General features: G+C 27.3%; 2 protein-coding genes across 2 annotated transcripts; one reads left to right on the top strand and one right to left on the bottom strand.

Annotated features, from left to right (window-relative positions):
* Nucleotides 1–1,401: 1,401 nt before the first annotated feature.
* LOC132944335 (squamous cell carcinoma antigen recognized by T-cells 3-like) lies at nucleotides 1,402–11,836 on the bottom strand. The gene is made up of 16 exons (XM_061013628.1): nucleotides 11,547–11,836; nucleotides 11,164–11,290; nucleotides 8,221–8,325; nucleotides 7,760–7,944; nucleotides 7,465–7,683; nucleotides 6,630–6,939; nucleotides 6,373–6,552; nucleotides 5,966–6,134; nucleotides 5,696–5,854; nucleotides 5,210–5,297; nucleotides 5,019–5,142; nucleotides 3,648–3,853; nucleotides 3,445–3,592; nucleotides 2,324–2,457; nucleotides 2,096–2,262; nucleotides 1,402–2,031 (listed from the first exon to the last, which is right to left on the bottom strand). The coding sequence occupies exons 1-16, from the start codon at nucleotides 11,658–11,660 to the stop codon at nucleotides 1,902–1,904; spliced, it is 2,565 nt and encodes an 854-aa protein (XP_060869611.1). The 5' UTR covers nucleotides 11,661–11,836; the 3' UTR covers nucleotides 1,402–1,901.
* A 782-nt stretch (nucleotides 11,837–12,618) lies between these two features.
* LOC132944336 (apoptosis-inducing factor 1, mitochondrial) lies at nucleotides 12,619–17,964 on the top strand. The gene is given in 12 exon segments (XM_061013629.1): nucleotides 12,619–12,797; nucleotides 12,869–13,347; nucleotides 13,418–13,518; nucleotides 14,248–14,277; nucleotides 14,279–14,383; nucleotides 14,457–14,609; nucleotides 14,771–14,837; nucleotides 14,906–15,045; nucleotides 15,127–15,822; nucleotides 15,892–16,032; nucleotides 16,109–16,220; nucleotides 17,425–17,964. Coding segments are annotated over 11 exon segments (1,992 nt in total). The 5' UTR covers nucleotides 12,619–12,797; nucleotides 12,869–13,304; the 3' UTR covers nucleotides 17,829–17,964.
* The last annotated feature ends 411 nt before the right edge of the window (nucleotides 17,965–18,375 follow it).

Below are 18,375 nucleotides of genomic sequence, written 5' to 3'. Positions count from 1 at the left end.
ACGCTAAATCAGCCTGAATTTAATTTTTTTTAGTCTAGTTTAGTGTTAAACAATGCCAATGTATAATAACTTTAAATCTAAAAGTTAAAAGGCAATAGCATTGTTATTTAAGATATTAAAAATGAATAACATAGGTATAATATATTAATTATTAATATATTATTATTGACTTCAAGTTTGGTTCGTATTAAATCTTGTTTTTTGTAAATTAAACGCAGTTATATTAAAGGTACACATAATAAGTTATAATTATTATTAACTATATTATAGTCTAACGATTTTCACTTTTCTTGTTATGGGTGAAGCGTGTCAATAATCTTCTGTTCAGGAGCCGCAATCCGGTGAATTCGAGTTTAACGTGATAAATGATAATTATAGATGTTTATCGTTTATGGACACATATTATAATCTAGTCCACCGTGTATACTGTGTACCTAAATGTAGAATATACAAATAAAATTGCATCTCTTTATAAATCGAAATATCGAATAACACAATAGACGATCTCTTCCGCCAATCAACAACATTAACGTTTTACTTCCTTTCTACAGATCATAATGATTTTTGGACCAAAACTGGTTATCGGATTTTTCCTATAGGCGCTGGAATACAAAGAAACCAATGGTCACGGACGACTAATTGAACCGCCCTCCAGAGTCCAGAGCATCCATGGGGAGGTGAGCTTTTTTTTAAAAGACAATGAAATCAATTGAAAATCCTGTCGCTTTTCCCGATAGATATGGCTTCAATTCACCTACAAATCACAATGACAACGAGTTGTGCGGCGGCTTCACGAGACAATATCAGACGAAAGGAGACAAATGTGGTGACCCGTGGGACGCTCCACAGGTATCTAATATAGATACGTTATTGGCCATAGCTATTTTTCTCCAAATGTTTTTTTTTGAAAAACACCCCAAACAAATCTAGACCATTTTCGTCTATTATCAAATTAAGAAATATTGTCACCCCCTAATTATTTTAAATGTTTAATCTATATATTTATGTACCTATAGGTTAATATAAAATATGAAATAAATAAAACTAAGTCATAGATAAATATAGAAAAATATTAATTTTTTCAAATAATTTTGAATTGTGCCTAGGTAGTTATGACTTCCTTCAAATTAAAATATTATATACAAATTATTGTAACATTTTTAATTAACTATGTATTATAATGTCCGGGTGTAGTTCCGAAATCCTAGTTCGGATGCCTATTTGGGCACACGTAGGTTTCTGCCATGCCCGGCTGAGGGATGGTGGTCTTACCGTCAACAGATGCCTGCCCAGAGAACGATGCCGCCTATGGCCAAAATTCGAACCAGCAATGGTGTGATTATTATATATTATATAATATAAAGAGTGCTATAAATACTGTTAAGAATACATCAAGGAAAATTAACAGTGGTGTAAAAGTTTATTCTGTGGTTATTACATTAGCTTAATTAAAATCTGTATATATATTTAATATATTATGATATAAATAAGACTATGTGTGTCAAGATAAGACATGATTTATATAAGTATTTTTTTTAAAATTTAAACTTGATTTTATTTATGAAACTATTAATAGTGATTTAAAAAGTAGATGTTAATAATAATAATTGGCTAGGTAAGGTGTTCAGATTGTAATGAAAATTTTATAAATGCATCTGATGTTAAATGAAGTAATAATTATTAAGAAATAAATAAATTAAAAATACTCACAATCAAGTCTATTACAAAATAAAATAATTTGGTTATATAGAAGAAAATTAAATTTTTTTTTTTTTATTAAGTGTTTTCATAAGATATAATATTAAAATGAAATATTTTTAATTATACAAAGATAACGTAATAATAAAATAAAGTAGGTATTATTTTTCTATTTTAAAACAAAAATAATATTCAATAGTTATTTACTTGCTACCAAGCAACATTTTTCTGAAATCATCATTATTTAGTGGAGTTTTATCATCAGCAGATATTGATGCAGTTTGCGCAGACTTTTTTTGCAATACACTTGGTGTAAAAGATAGTTTTGCGCGACTAAAAAAAAAAAAAATACATTTATAAAAAAAAATATTATTGAATAAAATAAAAACAAACTTACCGCCCTAATAAAAGAGGTGTAGCTTGTGATTTAAATTTAGCAATAGGAGGGTAGGATTTAATTTCTGAAGGATCTCTACGTTCTGGCGGCCGACTTAATGCTACTGATATAGTTCTATCTTTAATTACTGTGTTGTCTGTTTTTAACAATGCTTGAGCAGCTGATACCTAATAAAATATGCAATTAAATATAAGGTTACATCAAATTATTATGCTTAAATTATTTTACCTCATCCTCAAAATCTACATAAGCTAATCCTTTTGAATGACCATTTCTAAATGTTACAACCCGAACATCTTTTAAAGCTCCATATGGCTTAAAAATATTTTCTATATCAGTTTTTGTACAAGTGAATGGTAAACCTATGAAAATTTATAATCTTCTATAAATAATTAAATGCAATGATAATGTATTACATGTCATATAAGTTATTTCAATTTTTAACACCAAATAACATAAGAATCATTTTTTTAGAATTTTTATTTTCCTATTATTAATTTTTCGATACCGTGATTTTCGGTTTTTGTCTAACACACGCGCGACATAGTATTTTAGACGTGTTTTTTGCCAAACATTCCAATCGATCTATTGAAACGATAAGAATTCTGAAAACAGATTTGAATCCACCGTCAAGTCTACTTGAAATCAACTTTCCCACATTTTTGATATTATCCCCCAAATTCCAGAAAACGTCATATTAAAAAAGAGTATTTAAACATTTTTGTATTTCAATTTTTGGAGAAGCTAAAATCTAAAAATTAAAACTGTGGGAAAGTCGATTTCAAGTAAACTTGACGACAAATTCAAATCTATTTTCAGAATTCTCATCACTTTATTAGATCAATTGATATGTTTGGCAAAGAATCCTGTCACGTGTGTGTTAGACAAAAACAGAAAATCACGGTATGGAATCCCCTTAAACCTATTAGGTTTTTTAGTAAAAAAAATTATTTGAATTCTTAATATTAATTAATTAAAGAAATATTTAGTATTGTGTTAAATTATTAAATTATTATATACTATATTAGGCAATATTTGACATTATCATGACTTTTGTAACCATACTTAATTTAATAAATGTATTATTCTAGTCTGGAATAATATGATTTTATAATCATTAAAACAATGACATAAAAAAAAAAATATTTTTTATAAAAAAATGATCCCATCATCACATTTTTAAATTGCAAGTTTTAATGAAATATATTATTTAAACAAGCAATAACATTAATTATTACTTGTCTCTACATAATTTACTCATAAAAAACTAAAAACCATCTACTTTTCTAGTTGAATTACATTAATATATGAGTTTTCACGAATTTTATAAAAATAACCAAAATGTTTACCTTTAACAAACAGTTTGTTTTTTTCTAGTTCAGTAGGAAATCGTAATCCTGACGATCTACTTTGTTTATCAGGTTGACATTTAGATACAAACATTGGTCTATTATTTACAGATTCACGATCTTTTTTCAATGCTTCTGCAACCATTTCCTGCAAAACATAAGTAGATTAATAATAATAATTAATAATAATTATTCATACTTACAGGCTTTTCAAAAAGCACATAACCAAATCCTTTAGATCGGCCTTTGAAATCTCTAACTAATAACACTTCACAGTGACCAACTGAAGACAATGCATCTTTCACTTCCAATTCGGTCACAGCAAAATCCAAGTTGCTTACAAATACAGAACGATTTTCTTTACCTTCCACTTCCATATGTCGACCTCCTTTGTCTAGGTTTATTTCGGCTAAAATATTTTTTAAAACAATAACTTAACAAAGAGAAACTAATAATGATTTGTTATTAAAAATATTTTCCTCATGTTTATCATAGTTATATTTCAGTATTATTTTCATTAATACAATAGGTAGAATAAAATAAAATAACTCAATAATAATATATTGTAAATTTAGTACATTATTTAGAAATTCCAATATCAGTTATCTAAGTTTTAATATTATCACCTGTTAGGTATGTGATTAAATTGGGTCTAAAACACAGATATAGATACTATTGATATGTATAATATGGGGTTTAAAAGCCATGTATTGTTTTATCAGATAAAAATATCCATGAATCTTAAAATTATAGAACGTCTGAAATAGTTAAATCTGAATGTGTCATGTTATTATTATTGATTTACACTGTTCATAATAAACAAATTATCTTAATAACTACCTAATCTAATTAATTATTAATCAATAACAAACATTTTTAATATAAATCAAACAAACAAAAGAAAATAATGTATACTTTAATAAAATAATAAATGTGATCAAATAGTAAATAAAAAATAAGTTAAAACCGGTGCTTTTAATCCTAAGAGGAGCAAATTAAAAATATACTGATGCTATTCAAAGACCTGATTAAGATTGAAAAGAAAAAAAATTATAAATTTGGAGGAATAACATTAATTATTAATGTCTCATTTGTATCATCATATTTTTAGGGATGTCATATAAATACATCCTAAATAATTATAACATAATAATTTTATAATATAAAACCCAGGAGCACTATCTGATATACAACATACTTGATACAAATCACCTGAAATCAATCGGGTCAAATCTGTTTTTAATATTACCAATTTACATTCCTGGGGAAAACAAGGAAGTTTACTTTCCTGGGAGTTTACGAATTGTGCTTAGAATAACATTTCCATATACCAACTGCCCTTGGTCATTTTTTGGGTTGATATACCAATTGGGCTCGGTCATTTACTGGATTGATGGACTAATTGTTTTAAAATTAAACAACAACTTAACAATATTTATTTTATTCAATATACCTAACCTAAATAAACTGTTAACCTAATTAATAAAACAGGTACATATTGTTGTAAAACTTATCCCCTTATTTTACTTTAAAATACTATTAAAAATTATGATTTACATAGTAATTAGAATTACTTGTTTTAAATTTCTTAACAGGAGAAGATTCAGGTTCTTGTTTATTGTCATTTTTGGCATAAGGTACTTTAAAGTTACCATTTGATTTTTCATCATGAGTTTTAGCTGGTTCTTTTTCATCCCACTAAAATATAAAAAGCATTAATTTAAAATTTAAAATAGATTATTATTTATTACTAAAAGAGTATTACTTTTCTTTTTTTTGCCTCTTTCTCTTTAGTTCCTATTTTATTCTCAGTTTTTGGATCTTTTTCACGTGTTTCTTGTACTTGTTTCATTCTAATAACAGAATATGAAATTCATATAAATTCAAATTAAAGACATTATAATACATAATTTTCCCTAATAATTTTTAGTAACAATAATATTGCTTGGGTTTAATTTACTAGAATGTACAAATAAATATAATATAAATTATAGATAACTATCAAGTAATATTTGTTTCTAACTCATTCACTATCAGTTTGATTTATACTATTATTAATACTTTAATTATTTAATAAAACTTATGTAAAAATTAAATATTTTATTTTTAATGTACACAAAAAAGTTACGTGAAAATATTTTTTTTAAATGCCAAAATATGAAAACATACTATTTAAAAAATAATAATTAGTATTAAATATACAAAAGAAATAAATTCTAAAATTGAATAACAATAATCACAATTCACATACCTAGTCTTATATTTTTCTTTGCAATTTAATAAAGTATCTAAATCACCATACAATGTTTCATATCTAATCCACTCAGTTCCAATTGTTTCAGGTAAATCTGTGTTGGTCATTAAGGCTCTAGCAAAAATTTTTCGCACATGTTTCTGATCACCAAATTGGCTGAAAATAAAAAAATATTTTGTAAATTTAATGAATTGAATAGTAGATATAAATTTATAATTAATGTAATGATTCTACTTTTTTTTAAATTTTTGGTTTTGTTATACATACATTTCAATATTTATATATTTCATCCAATATGAAGAATATTGATTAAGACCAGCATTTAAAATTTCATTCCATATATTTCTTACACGTTCCATATCACCAGTTATAATGGCTTCAAAATCAGTCCACCATAAAAGCAATTCACAATTTGGATCTCCAGAATAACCATAACCTTAAAAGTATATTTTAAGACTATAAGGCATTCAATAATCATATTATATACTGTATTAATTATTATTATACAATTAAACTCAATTATATCAATCTATTAACTAATAAAATATGAAAAATAAAAAATTAAATCGAAAACTATAGATATCCTTTTAAAATGTAATAATTATATATTTGCTTATAGTATAACATATTTAGATATAATGAAAAATAAAATAAAAATAAATAAATATTCATACTTTCCAGAAGAAATTTTTGTCCTTGTTCCAACATTGATCTTATATCTTCTATTCTCTTCAATTTTGTTTCAGCATCTGTATTATTTAATCGTCGTCTCAAATAAAAAATGTATAAAAGATACAAAGATCGATATTCTGCTGGGGAACTGAACCATGAAGATAATGCCTTTTCCATAATTGCTAAGACAAAATAGGTAATATGTATATTGATAGAATTAATATTGAAAAAAATGAATGTTAGAAAATTATTAATAAACCTGTAATTTTTTCGTGTGATTGGTTATTAGCTTCAGCTTGAATTAAATAAGTAGTCCAAAGATCTGACGACCATGTGCAGTTATCAACAGACCTCTTACAAGTAGCTAATATGAAATCAGCTTCTTTTATTGTTACGACAATATAATCAATATAATCAGCCCAGAGTGTTTGTGTCAAGGGTATATCAGCAATAGCACGTTCATACAAGCATATAATTCGACTTGGCTTATTACCACCTTCTTTAGGATTTTTTTCCCAACGTATATATTCTTCATAAGAATCTAATCGATCTTTAACCTCTTTTGATAACTGAATAAATAAATACAAATATTTATAATGCCATTTTAAAAATTAATAGATATTTTCAATGAGGTATGAAATTAAACTTTCGTAATATAGTATGAAGAACACAATTTTCAGTAATTAAGGGGGTATTTCTTCTAAGAAGTATTTGATAGGCGGATATGATAACGCTATAGACTGCTGTTGTGTAATTTTCTCCAGCATCACATACATATTCAAAAAAACACATGCACCAGCCATTACGTTCAATAAAATAAAATATTAAAATAATTATTTTATGACATAACTCATTTAAAAAAATACCTAGTTGACATACAAATTAAGTCAACAAAATTAGGCCTACTTAAAATGATCAAATTTTAATTAAGAAAAAATATTTGAGCTCATCGTCTATTTGTATAAGTACATTTTTTTCAATATGTATATTTAATCAATGGTTTGGTTAAGCTTTTAGGCCTAAATCTTGCAATTAAAAGGCCACTTCAACTTACATGAGGAGTTATTAATAAATAATAATGAATAGAAACTTACTAAACGATCTTCAAAAACTTGAATTTGTTGTAATTTACTAAGAGCTTTATTATAGGCATCCACAGTTGGTTTTTCTTTTTCAAGATTTTCAACAGTCAACCATTGTTGATACTCTGCATAAGTGTTTTCCATATCAAATAAAGGCACAGAAAGTTGTCGACGATACAAATTATTTATACGACGTTTTTGATCATTTATAGCTTTTTCATCAGTACCTTGCTAAAAAATAAAACCAAATATAATTTAATATTTATTAAAATTAACTGAAATGAGAATAATTAATGTTTCTTTTAACCTTCAAAGACATTAAAATTAATTTTTCAAATTCATTGTACACTTCAAAAAGAACATTGCCATTAGGTACATGAAGACCACCTGCTGTCAATGCACGTTCCATTAATTCTCGTATGATGTCTGTTCCAGTAGTATCAGACATGCAGCCAATGCTGAATTGTACATATTCTAACCATAAATCTATACCTGTAAATTAATAAATAAAGCGTAGTAAAATATAAATTTAAAAATATTCATTAATCCTTTTGTTATAATAAATATTTATCATAAAAATTATGAAAAATATAGCATATTTAACAAACATTCTTGAATTAAGTAATACTGAGAAATATACTCAAATATTATTTCTATATAAGTATAGTTTAGGAATTATAGTAAATAAGATAGCAATTATGACAAACAAATAAGTATAATAAAATAAGTAGCAATTCTTTAGTGCTAAATTAAATATTTTGTAATTACTTAAATAATCTTTAACTGCTTTTTCACATAGTTTAATTATATTATCTTTTTCTTCATCAGTAGTAACTATAGCTATTTCATCTTTTATCCAGTCCAACCATAAATCTGAAAAATGTATATAAAATAATGAGTTTTTTTTTTATAAATAGATACCTATATTTTAAACCCTGGTAGGGACATAAACAAATTAGTTCTGTGTAATTAATTATTGTTGACAAAAATTATGTTTTTTATCAAAATCAATTGGTTTAATAATAATTGTATTTTTATATATCACTGAGACTGATTGGGTAACTACCCTTAGTCTTGCGACTCTTTTTTTTTTTTTTTTTTTCGAGAGTCATAACAGAGTTCTGGATTATAATTTTGAAGAGATTCCAAACCCTTAAGATAAATGATAATTTATTTTTAAATTAATAATATGGTTAAAATTATTATTATACTCAACACACTACTATATTTATAATTTATTAATCACCTTTAAATTATATTACATATGAATAAGAATAAATAAATATATTCAAACGAATATTTAGTAGCTTAGACATAACCATGGTAATGTATACATAGACCAGCGATTCCCAAAATGTGTTCCGCTGAACCTAAGGGTTCCGTGGGACAATTTCAAGGGTTCCGTAAGATGTATGTGAATATTGAGAAAATTATTTTATATTATACCTGGAACGAAAGTTCACCTAAATAATGGTTACTAGTATAATATTGCAATAAAATAATCGTTTTACAGATATAAGGGTTCCAAGAAACACGAAACTTTTTCCTAAGGCTGCCATGGTTGTAAAAGTTTGGGAACCGCTGTGACATAGATTATAATACTCAAATACACATTATCAAATAAGAAGAAAACTGTGCATGCATTTATTTAGCTTCTAAAATCAAACACTCCAGTAGTAATTTCTTCTATGAAACAGTGGATCACGACTACCTATTATAACTTTAGCCCAAAGTAATTAATTAATAATTATTAGATACTTTCTTCATCGTGTCAGTTTTATTAATTGTTTAATATTAAGAGGACGTTATACCTGTATGTGTTGTCTCGGTCTTACAAATGTACAACATAGCAAAAACTGTTTTACGCGGGACAATTTTATTTCATCTGTATTTATAGTCTCTTTCTATGGTTTCAGTCCGTAGATTGGTTTGTAGCCATCTTCCATTCTTCTCTCTTATCCGCCTTTCTTTTCATTTCACATATGAGTCACATTATTGGTCCTTTATTATCTGTTGAATGAATTCTAATCTTGGTCTACCCCTACGGTTCTTTCCTTCATTTCCTTCTATAATCAATTTCAACAATCCTTCGTGTCTCATGATATGGCCCATCCATTCGTTCCATCTTCTGACTATGTTATTCCATAAGTAACTTTCTATCCGATATTCTTTCCTTCTACGTTGGTTACTCTGTCCATCCAACTTATCTTTAGCATTCTTCTATAGCACCATATTTCAAAAGCCTCAAGTCTTCTTTTTTCTTCCATTGTTATTGTCCAGGTTTCACACTCGTGCGCCCGCGATGCTCCATACATATGTCTTTAATATATTTTTTTTGTTTTTAAACTCATGCTTCTTGATGTAAATAAAGTTTTCTTTTTGTTAAAGGGTATTTTAGCTTGACAGATCATTTTATAATTTCGCTTCTATTTCTTCCATCCTTGCTGATTGCACTTCCCAAGTAGTAAATTCATCTACTTGTTCTATTATTTGGTTTTGTATTTTTATCTGTATTCTTGTACTATTTTCCCTTTCACATACCAGTTGTCCTCACATTTATTTTCATTTCCAACTCCTTTTTGAATGTTTCATCCATAGTTTTCATTAGTTGAACCAGATCTTCCTTGCTTTCAGCAATTAAAGCTATGTCATCAACAAAACGCAGCATACTTATTTTTTGTCCATTATACTTTATCCCTAGATTAGTATTTTCCTTTATCATATCTATTGCTTCTTGAATATATGCGTTGAGTATAATTGGGGATGATGTGCAACCTTGTCGAACTCCTCTGTCTTCTACCTCATCTTGGATCCTTATAACTGCTAATTCATACTTATATAGGTTATACAGAAGTTTCCTATCTGTGTATTTTATCTCCAATCTTATATAAATATAATATCTATAAAGTATATTTTGTATTTATGTCACAAACTCCCTAAATAAACCTTAGTTATGTGAAAATAAAATCATAATACATATAGAACACAATAAGAACTTATAAAATTATAAAAAATAAAGCGTTTATAAATGCCAAAATATGGCTATAATGATATATAATAGTACAATGTATATATTATGATTTTATTTAATTTTCAGAAAAATAATATTATATATTCTAATGTAAATTCTAAATAAAGTAATAAATAATAAGTATTTTAAAATTTAACAGTTTTTGTACAACACTAAATTCTTTATAAAACCTGTATAGTTTAGGGGCGTAAAAAACTTAATAGTCCACACTATAGATATTCATAGGAAACGTTTAGTGAAGGTACCTATTTAGAGGAATCAAATTAAATAATAAATTTAATTAACTGTTCTTGTGATTTACGGTGCGATTCGACATGTCAAATGTCAAAACCATTGAAAACTGAATTGTGGCGATTTAAAATTAAATATACATACATATTAGATTGGTAAACATAATAATACCCACATTACAGACATAGATTTTTTTTTCAATTCGCAATGGGTAGGTAGGTACTTAATAATTTGAAACTGTAAAGCGTTATTCTATAGAAATTACTTATCAAAAGTAATTTCCATTGCATTTTTGTTACTTGGAAAAAATTCTAATGAAATCATGTAACGCGTTACAAGCAAAGTAACGCCGTTACAGTAGCACGTTACTTTTATTACGTTACTACCTAACACTGGACGGAGACCACACGTGCGGGTGTGACGTCCTATTAATAATGAAAATAACATACTTGCGCTTAATGGATATTTGTCATTTAAACGTTTTCTTGCCGCTCTCAGTTGATCCAAATCATCTGCACAGCGAAGTACTTCTATTAGTTCAACATGTGCATCGTAATCTGATGGATTAATTAGAATCTAAAAAGTACACAAAAGATTTTTCCATAAAATAGAATTTACCTTTTACTTATTAATGCGTATAAATGTTAATACAATTAATTTCAAATAAACAAAATGTAGTTGTAAATTATCAATCATCAATGCAATCTATAAATATAAAATACATTATGTATTTCCATCCAGAAGTCGAGTACTTTTTAATGCTAGAATTTGTTATTTATAAAATATCTTAATGATTAAAAACCGGGTGAACAAACTCTTATTCAATATTCACCTTATTCTCTAAGACACCAATTTTTTTTTTCATTTCATCTTGTTTATACTTTTCAAGCTCTTCGTCATTGGAGTCTGAAGAAGAGGAGGACGAAGAATCAGAATCTACGTCCATTACGAAATAATAAGTCCACAATCGAATAATCAAATACACAAAAACAGAAAAAAATAAATCAAATTAAGACAAAAAATAATAATAATTTCACGTTTTTGCCGATAAAATGAACACAACTACAACAGTCAATACTCAACTATAAACAACAAATTGAACAACAGTACAACACTTTATAACAAGCATGATTAAATATTAAATCAAATATTTACTCATGATAACAAGTAACAACTACAGTCTACAATCAAGTAAGTATCAACATGACATTTTACTGATATTATAATATCCAAGTCCGGCGTGGTGTAAACATAGATGATAATAACCACGATAATAAGAAAAGTATCCTGATACCGAATGGGGCTATACGACCTTCTCTACTTTGGTGTGTAGTGCTTTATATTAACATCATCCGTGTCGACAGTATTACCACATGAAAATATAGTCAAATTTTAGTCTGCGCCTTGTGGTAACTGGTGGTATTTATCATGGACAATGGACCTATAAACTACATATTTTATATATTCATATTTATTCGTTTACCAAATATCACAGAACAGTAAATCTATTAAAATGTTTTGAATTTTGAAATTCATTATCCATAAAACTAAGATCATTGATTAATAGATCAATTTCTGGCGTTCAATCGTCCAACTATTTATTCTCGGATAATGTTTACCTACTGTTAAAATATAAAGCGTTTTCGAAAAATCAGAACTAAAATAGATTGTTGTTAAATTTTAATAATACTGCGGTCTGTTCAAAAATCAAAATAAAATTTAATATATATGAATAAAATATATATGATTATGCTCTTAAATAGATGTACAATATTATGTAACTATGTAAGAATAAAATCTAAGTCGTTTCCGTAATGAAAACCGGTTCCGATTACCATACACCACTCGGGGAAGTGCGTTTATCCGATGGTCCCTACTTAACCAGACACCGGTGTTTATTTAAATTTAAATAGTTAAATAATGTAAATCATGTAAATAATTTTCTGCCTAATTGTTGGTAAGCGTTATGAGTTCACACGCATCGGTAGGTATCCATTTTCGGCGTAAAATGTAAATTAATTTAAAAAAAATTTGATTATTTTTTTCAATCAATAAATCAAAAACAAATATGCTAAGACGCTGAGTATGTTAATTTTGGTCATTTTTCGTGTTCCAACGAAGCCGATCAACTTTTGGTGTACAACTATTTTATAGGTCCAAGCACGCATGTCAGGGCGGTCCACGACCCACGTCGAATGTCGAAATCGCCGAATACGCCGCCGCCGTCGCCGTCGCACTCGAGACTCACCATTAATTTTCAATGTTCCATGAAAAATGCCATTCGGATCAGATGTAGGTGCCCAAGTTTTCCCGTCGAACACATTTTATATCCGAAACGTTCATTGAGGAATGAAGCCGGACCGTCTATGAACTCTGAAGCCGTCAAACCGTGTTATTATTATTATTGTACCTACTACCTATTCGTTTGATGATAATTTAATAATTATGTTATAAGTGCATCTAAATTTTGTAGCCATTTTGTCATTGTTACCTACATATAGACTGAGTCGAAAATATTTAAAACGTCTGGCTCGTTGAGGACGAGAATTCTTTTAATCAGCTCTATAATATAGTATTAAAATCGAGAGCTATGCTGTCCAAGCTCAGACTACTCAGACCGTCGGTTTCCCCAGGTTAGTATAATTTAATATTTAATACCACCAATTTTGAGTTATGCGTTATGCGTTTGAATGGTCTTTACAGGATCCAGAATATTAAATGCCTGGGAAAATAAAAATTATAGTGATAAAAAGAATGGCGGTGGAAAAAACAATAGAGGAAAAACAACTCCTCCATTGATACAGGTAAAGATTACTTGTTATTCGAGGGGCACCTGTAATAGACAATGTTTGTTTTCTTAATTATCGGCTTTTAATGATTTTAAACAGTATAGATTCCCTTGTTGACATTACACATAATAGTTAGTTTATTTTGTAAAATTGATTTAAACAATTATAGGTATTTAGCATGACAATTATTAATTATTTAAATATTAAAAAAAAGTTTTTATTTTTAAATAAATGTTTATTAAAAATGCATGGCTAAAGTATTTTTTTTTTTTAATCAAAACTAATTATAAGTAATTATATACCTATTTACCTAATATATACCTAGATAATATAATACAAATAAACTTTCTTTAATTATTACCTACTCTGATTTATTATGCAACAGATTTATACAACATTTTTTTAAAAAAATAATAAGATTTAGAGATGCATGCAGTAGTTTTGTATTAAATTTATTAAAAACTTAAAATATTATCTAATATTAAATTAGATGTATTGAACTATTAGGTATATAATAAAAATAACTGTTATAGGTATTGGTTTCAAATATTTTCAACACATACCTATTATAATAATTTTTTCTGTTTCATGTAAAATTAATAAAAATTACATTTTAAGTGTACTACATTGTATGTTCTAAAATATTATTTAATAGATAACACAATAATACTTATTATTATATACCTACATAGTTTGAAGTTCATTGAATGCTAAAATTAACATTATGTTTAACAATAATTTTAGGTCATTAAACCTGTTAAAATCAATTTTTCAAAAAAAAACCAAAAAAATATATGAACCAGTCAATATACCTAAAAAAGAAATTATAATTTCAGAATATAACGAATATCCTCTAAATACTTGCCCTTTAGTGACTAAGGTAGACCAAAAGTCGATAAAATTACTATCAATGAGTTTTGTTATGGTTAAAAAATGATTTAATTATACCTTAGGATGAATTTAGTACCAATCCAAAATCACCTACAACTCATTCTTCAGAGTCTGAAAACAATTATGGATGGCAAAATAATTCTAAAAATAATCAATCTTTTCGTAATTGGAGTCTTTTTGGAGGAGCTATTATACTATCAGGAACAGTATATGGTGTAAGTATTAAAATTATTGAAAGAGCTAAATTTCACTAGTAAAAAAAAATAACAAGATTCATATAATAATATTCAACAATAATAAATTAAAATAATATATAGTACCTACCCAGCTACCTATTGGCCATTACTACTTATATTATACATTTCTTTTAAAACAGATCTATCATTTTGACATAATGAAACAAAAAAAAGATGATAACCTTACTACCAAAGAAACTACAAATGGTAAATTATTAAGACATTGTATTAAAAAATTTTGAAATAATAACTCACTCATGTTTAATTTAATTTAGCTAAAAAAATACGCAAACTGGTTCAAATTCCTTCGTTATCCGAGTCAATACCTGATAATATACAGTATTTATTAATTGGTGGAGGAACAGCTTCCTTCTCAGCATTCCGAGCAATCAAGTCTGCAGATCCCACCGCCAGGGTAAAATAACTATTTTTTTTTATCTTATTACACCTAATATTCTGACCTATTCTGATGTATAACTATATTTATAAAATCAAGGTTTTAGTAATATCAGCTGAAGGTTATCTTCCCCATATGCGACCCCCATTATCTAAAGAATTATGGTATGGTGATGATACTGAAATGGCAAAGTCGTTAAACTTTCATCAATGGAATGGTACATCTAGAAGTCTTTTTTATGAACCTGAACCATTTTATACACCTGTTGAAGAATTAACCACTGCCAAAAATGGTGGCATTTCACTAGCACGAGGCTGGAAAGTGGAATCAATAAATGTATCAAAAAAAAAAGTGAAGCTTAATGATGGTAAAGAAATTAGTTATGATAAGTGCTTAATAGCAACTGGTTCAGTTCCAAAAACATTAAAACTGTATGATGATGCAAATGAAGAACTTAAAAACAAATTCTCAGTATTTCGGTCCATCAGTGACTTTGAAGATTTATGGGAACAACTGGGTCATATAAAATCTATTGCCATTATCGGTGGAGGATTTTTGGGTAGTGAACTTGCTGCTTCATTGGCCAATAAAGGAAAAAAAAATGGAGTTAAAATTTATCAAATATTTAAAGAAAAGGGTAATATGGGAAAAGTTTTACCTAAATATCTTAGTCATTGGACCACTGAAAAAGTTAGAAATGAAGGTGTTGAAGTTGTGACCGAAACAGAGGTTGAGAATTGCAATTTAGAAAATAATAAGCGACAAGTCAACTTGAAATTAAGTAATGGGAAAAACGTTAGTACATTTTGGCTATAAATTAAATTAAATTTGGAATTTTTATCTTTTAAAGTAATGGTTTTTCAGATTTCTGTTGATCATGTGATAATGGCAGTTGGTGCTAAACCTAACACTGAACTAGCTACTGATGCTGGATTAGAAATTGATTCAAAGCTTGATGGTTATTTGGTCAATTCTGAATTACAAGCAAGGACAGATTTGTATATTGTTAGTTTATAAAAATATTTTAATATTTTACATATTATGTTATTAACGTTATATTTATCTGAAATTATTTTTATAGGCTGGTGATTGTGCTTGTTTTTATGACAAACAACTTGGAAGGAGGCGTGTCGAACACCATGATCATGCTGTAATATCGGGAAGATTAGCTGGTGAAAATATGGCTGGTGCTGGTAAGTATCATTTAAGTAATAATATATAAATATCTTTTTGGGGACATCAGTAACTTTTATTTGTTACATAATGGTATAAATTATTATTCAATTATTAATAACACCACAAATTATGTGTCAATACAGTATTTAATATTATCAAATTAAATTTCTTTATCAAGTGCAGTGTTAACAATTTTTTTTTTTTGCGGTTTTGTTAGCCTTGTGTATTATTTTATAATATGTTTGTTATAAAATAAAATAGAAATAAAAATATTTTTTGTTATTTTGGCGGCCCCTATAGTGTTAATCTATAAATGTGTAAATTGGCCCTCCAAGTACAAAATGTTGGATCACCCCAGTTATAAGCGATAATTTCATAAGCCCCCATAAAATTATAACAATTAATCAATGATTACCACAATTATAAATACCCCAATTCCCAAATAAAATCATTTGTATGTACCAAATAGATTGATAACAAACATTTAAAACTAAAATAATGTTGCACAACATTAAATGTAAACAAGAAATTAAAAACAAAACGTAAATAATGAATATCAGAGTATAGCTGTAGGGCATGGGACTTTTATATGATGTAGTTATTATCAGTGGTGTAATTTGGTCATGTTTGTGGGAAGGGGGATTGAAACATTTACCCCCAACGTCCCCCCGCCATTACCCCCACCAAAATACCTACCATAAATATTATAAAAACCTCTCAGTTGTGACCATTGTGATCTGTAATCTTTTACATTTACAGATTCGTGGAATAATCTGCGTAGACGTAAAATACTCAAAAATGTAAATTTCAAAAGGTTATAACCTTAGAACTAAGTCCGACCGACAAATTCTGATAGCACCATTGTACTTAAATCGTTAAAATATGTGTGTTTTCAAAAAAAATTCCTAAAAATCAAGATAAACTGCATTATTTCAATATATTTGTGTAATATTGCACTAGTGATTAGTGTTTATCACAAAGTAATATTATCTCAGTGACAGCTACCTATAGACAGTTTCTATAAAATATACTATATTAGTACAATGGTACCTATAAATAATAATATTCATATAATTAAATAAGTACATAAATATGGTTTGCCAGTTTAAAAAAAAAGTTATGGGGGTTGGGATACAACACCCAAATCCTCCCCCCTTGTAATTACCCGACCGGTTATTATCTTACTTGATTCAGAAGAAAATTTTGTTTTTGAATTTTCAGCTAAACCATATCAACATCAACCTATGTTTTGGTCAGACATTGGGCCTTCTGTGGGTTATGAAGCAATTGGAATTGTCGATTCGTCTCTAGTAACAATGGGTGTGTTTGCCAAAGGAAACCATAAAGATCCATCACTTTTGGCTAATGAAACTGACCAAAATACCTTAACCAATAAAAAAGAAACAATTGAAGAATTAGTATCCAAAAATAATGAATCTATTTCTGAAAATGATTATAACAAAGGTGTAGTTTTCTACTTGAAAAATGATGTAATTGTTGGAATTGTGTTATGGAATTTGTTCAACAGAATGTCTATAGCACGTCAAGTGCTTAAAACCGATAGATGTTACAAAGATCTCAATGAAGTTGCTAAACTCTTCAATATTCATGGTGATTCTTCATGATGCCCATACTGAATTTAAATGTTATTTTAAACATTGTTTAACTGTTATACTAGTATTTTTAATACTAGATAGTATGATAAAATATGAAATTCTTTCGTATATGTAAAAATTAATATATTTTTGTATAGACTGATTCTATTCTAGAATTTTTTTATTTCATATTTTATTGACATTCCTTCTGCATAGAGTTGTTATATCACTAGTTAGTAAAATGTTTTCACTAATGCAATGTTAATAATAATCGTATAGATACTTGTACAATACGATATAGTGTCATTAGATTTGTGAATAGTATTATTATTATAAATTTATAATATGTTGTATGTTTTTTAATTATTCACAAAGTAGTTAATGCATTCAGTACTTACTCTAATAAAATATTCATGAGCTATGGGTAACATAAATTAAACACTTTTTTTGTATATGAAATAACATTTTCACAAACACATTTTTACTAGAAAAATATTTTTTTTGTAAAAAGCAAAGAATAGATATTGAAATATAAAAATATAGAATTAAATATTGCAGTAAATTGAAAATGTAAAAT

Source organism: Metopolophium dirhodum, chromosome 5 (genome assembly GCF_019925205.1).
Source record: "Metopolophium dirhodum isolate CAU chromosome 5, ASM1992520v1, whole genome shotgun sequence".
Classification (NCBI taxonomy): domain Eukaryota; kingdom Metazoa; phylum Arthropoda; class Insecta; order Hemiptera; family Aphididae; genus Metopolophium; species Metopolophium dirhodum.
The sequence above is the reverse complement of the archived record's forward strand: the minus strand, read 5'-3'. Positions and strand labels throughout refer to the sequence as shown.

What these genes read in the sequence shown, in the direction of transcription:
- LOC132944335 (XM_061013628.1), bottom strand. Translation starts at nt 11,660, where the DNA reads ATGGACGTAGATTCTGATTCTTCGTCCTCCTCTTCTTCAGACTCCAAT. An exon ending in ATCACACGAAAAAATTACAG is followed by an intron (nt 6,553 to 6,629) that starts GTTTATTAATAA and finishes ATTTTGTCTTAG; the next exon opens with CAATTATGGAAAAGGCATTA. An exon ending in ATGTGCTTTTTGAAAAGCCT is followed by an intron (nt 3,593 to 3,647) that starts GTAAGTATGAAT and finishes TATGTTTTGCAG; the next exon opens with GAAATGGTTGCAGAAGCATT.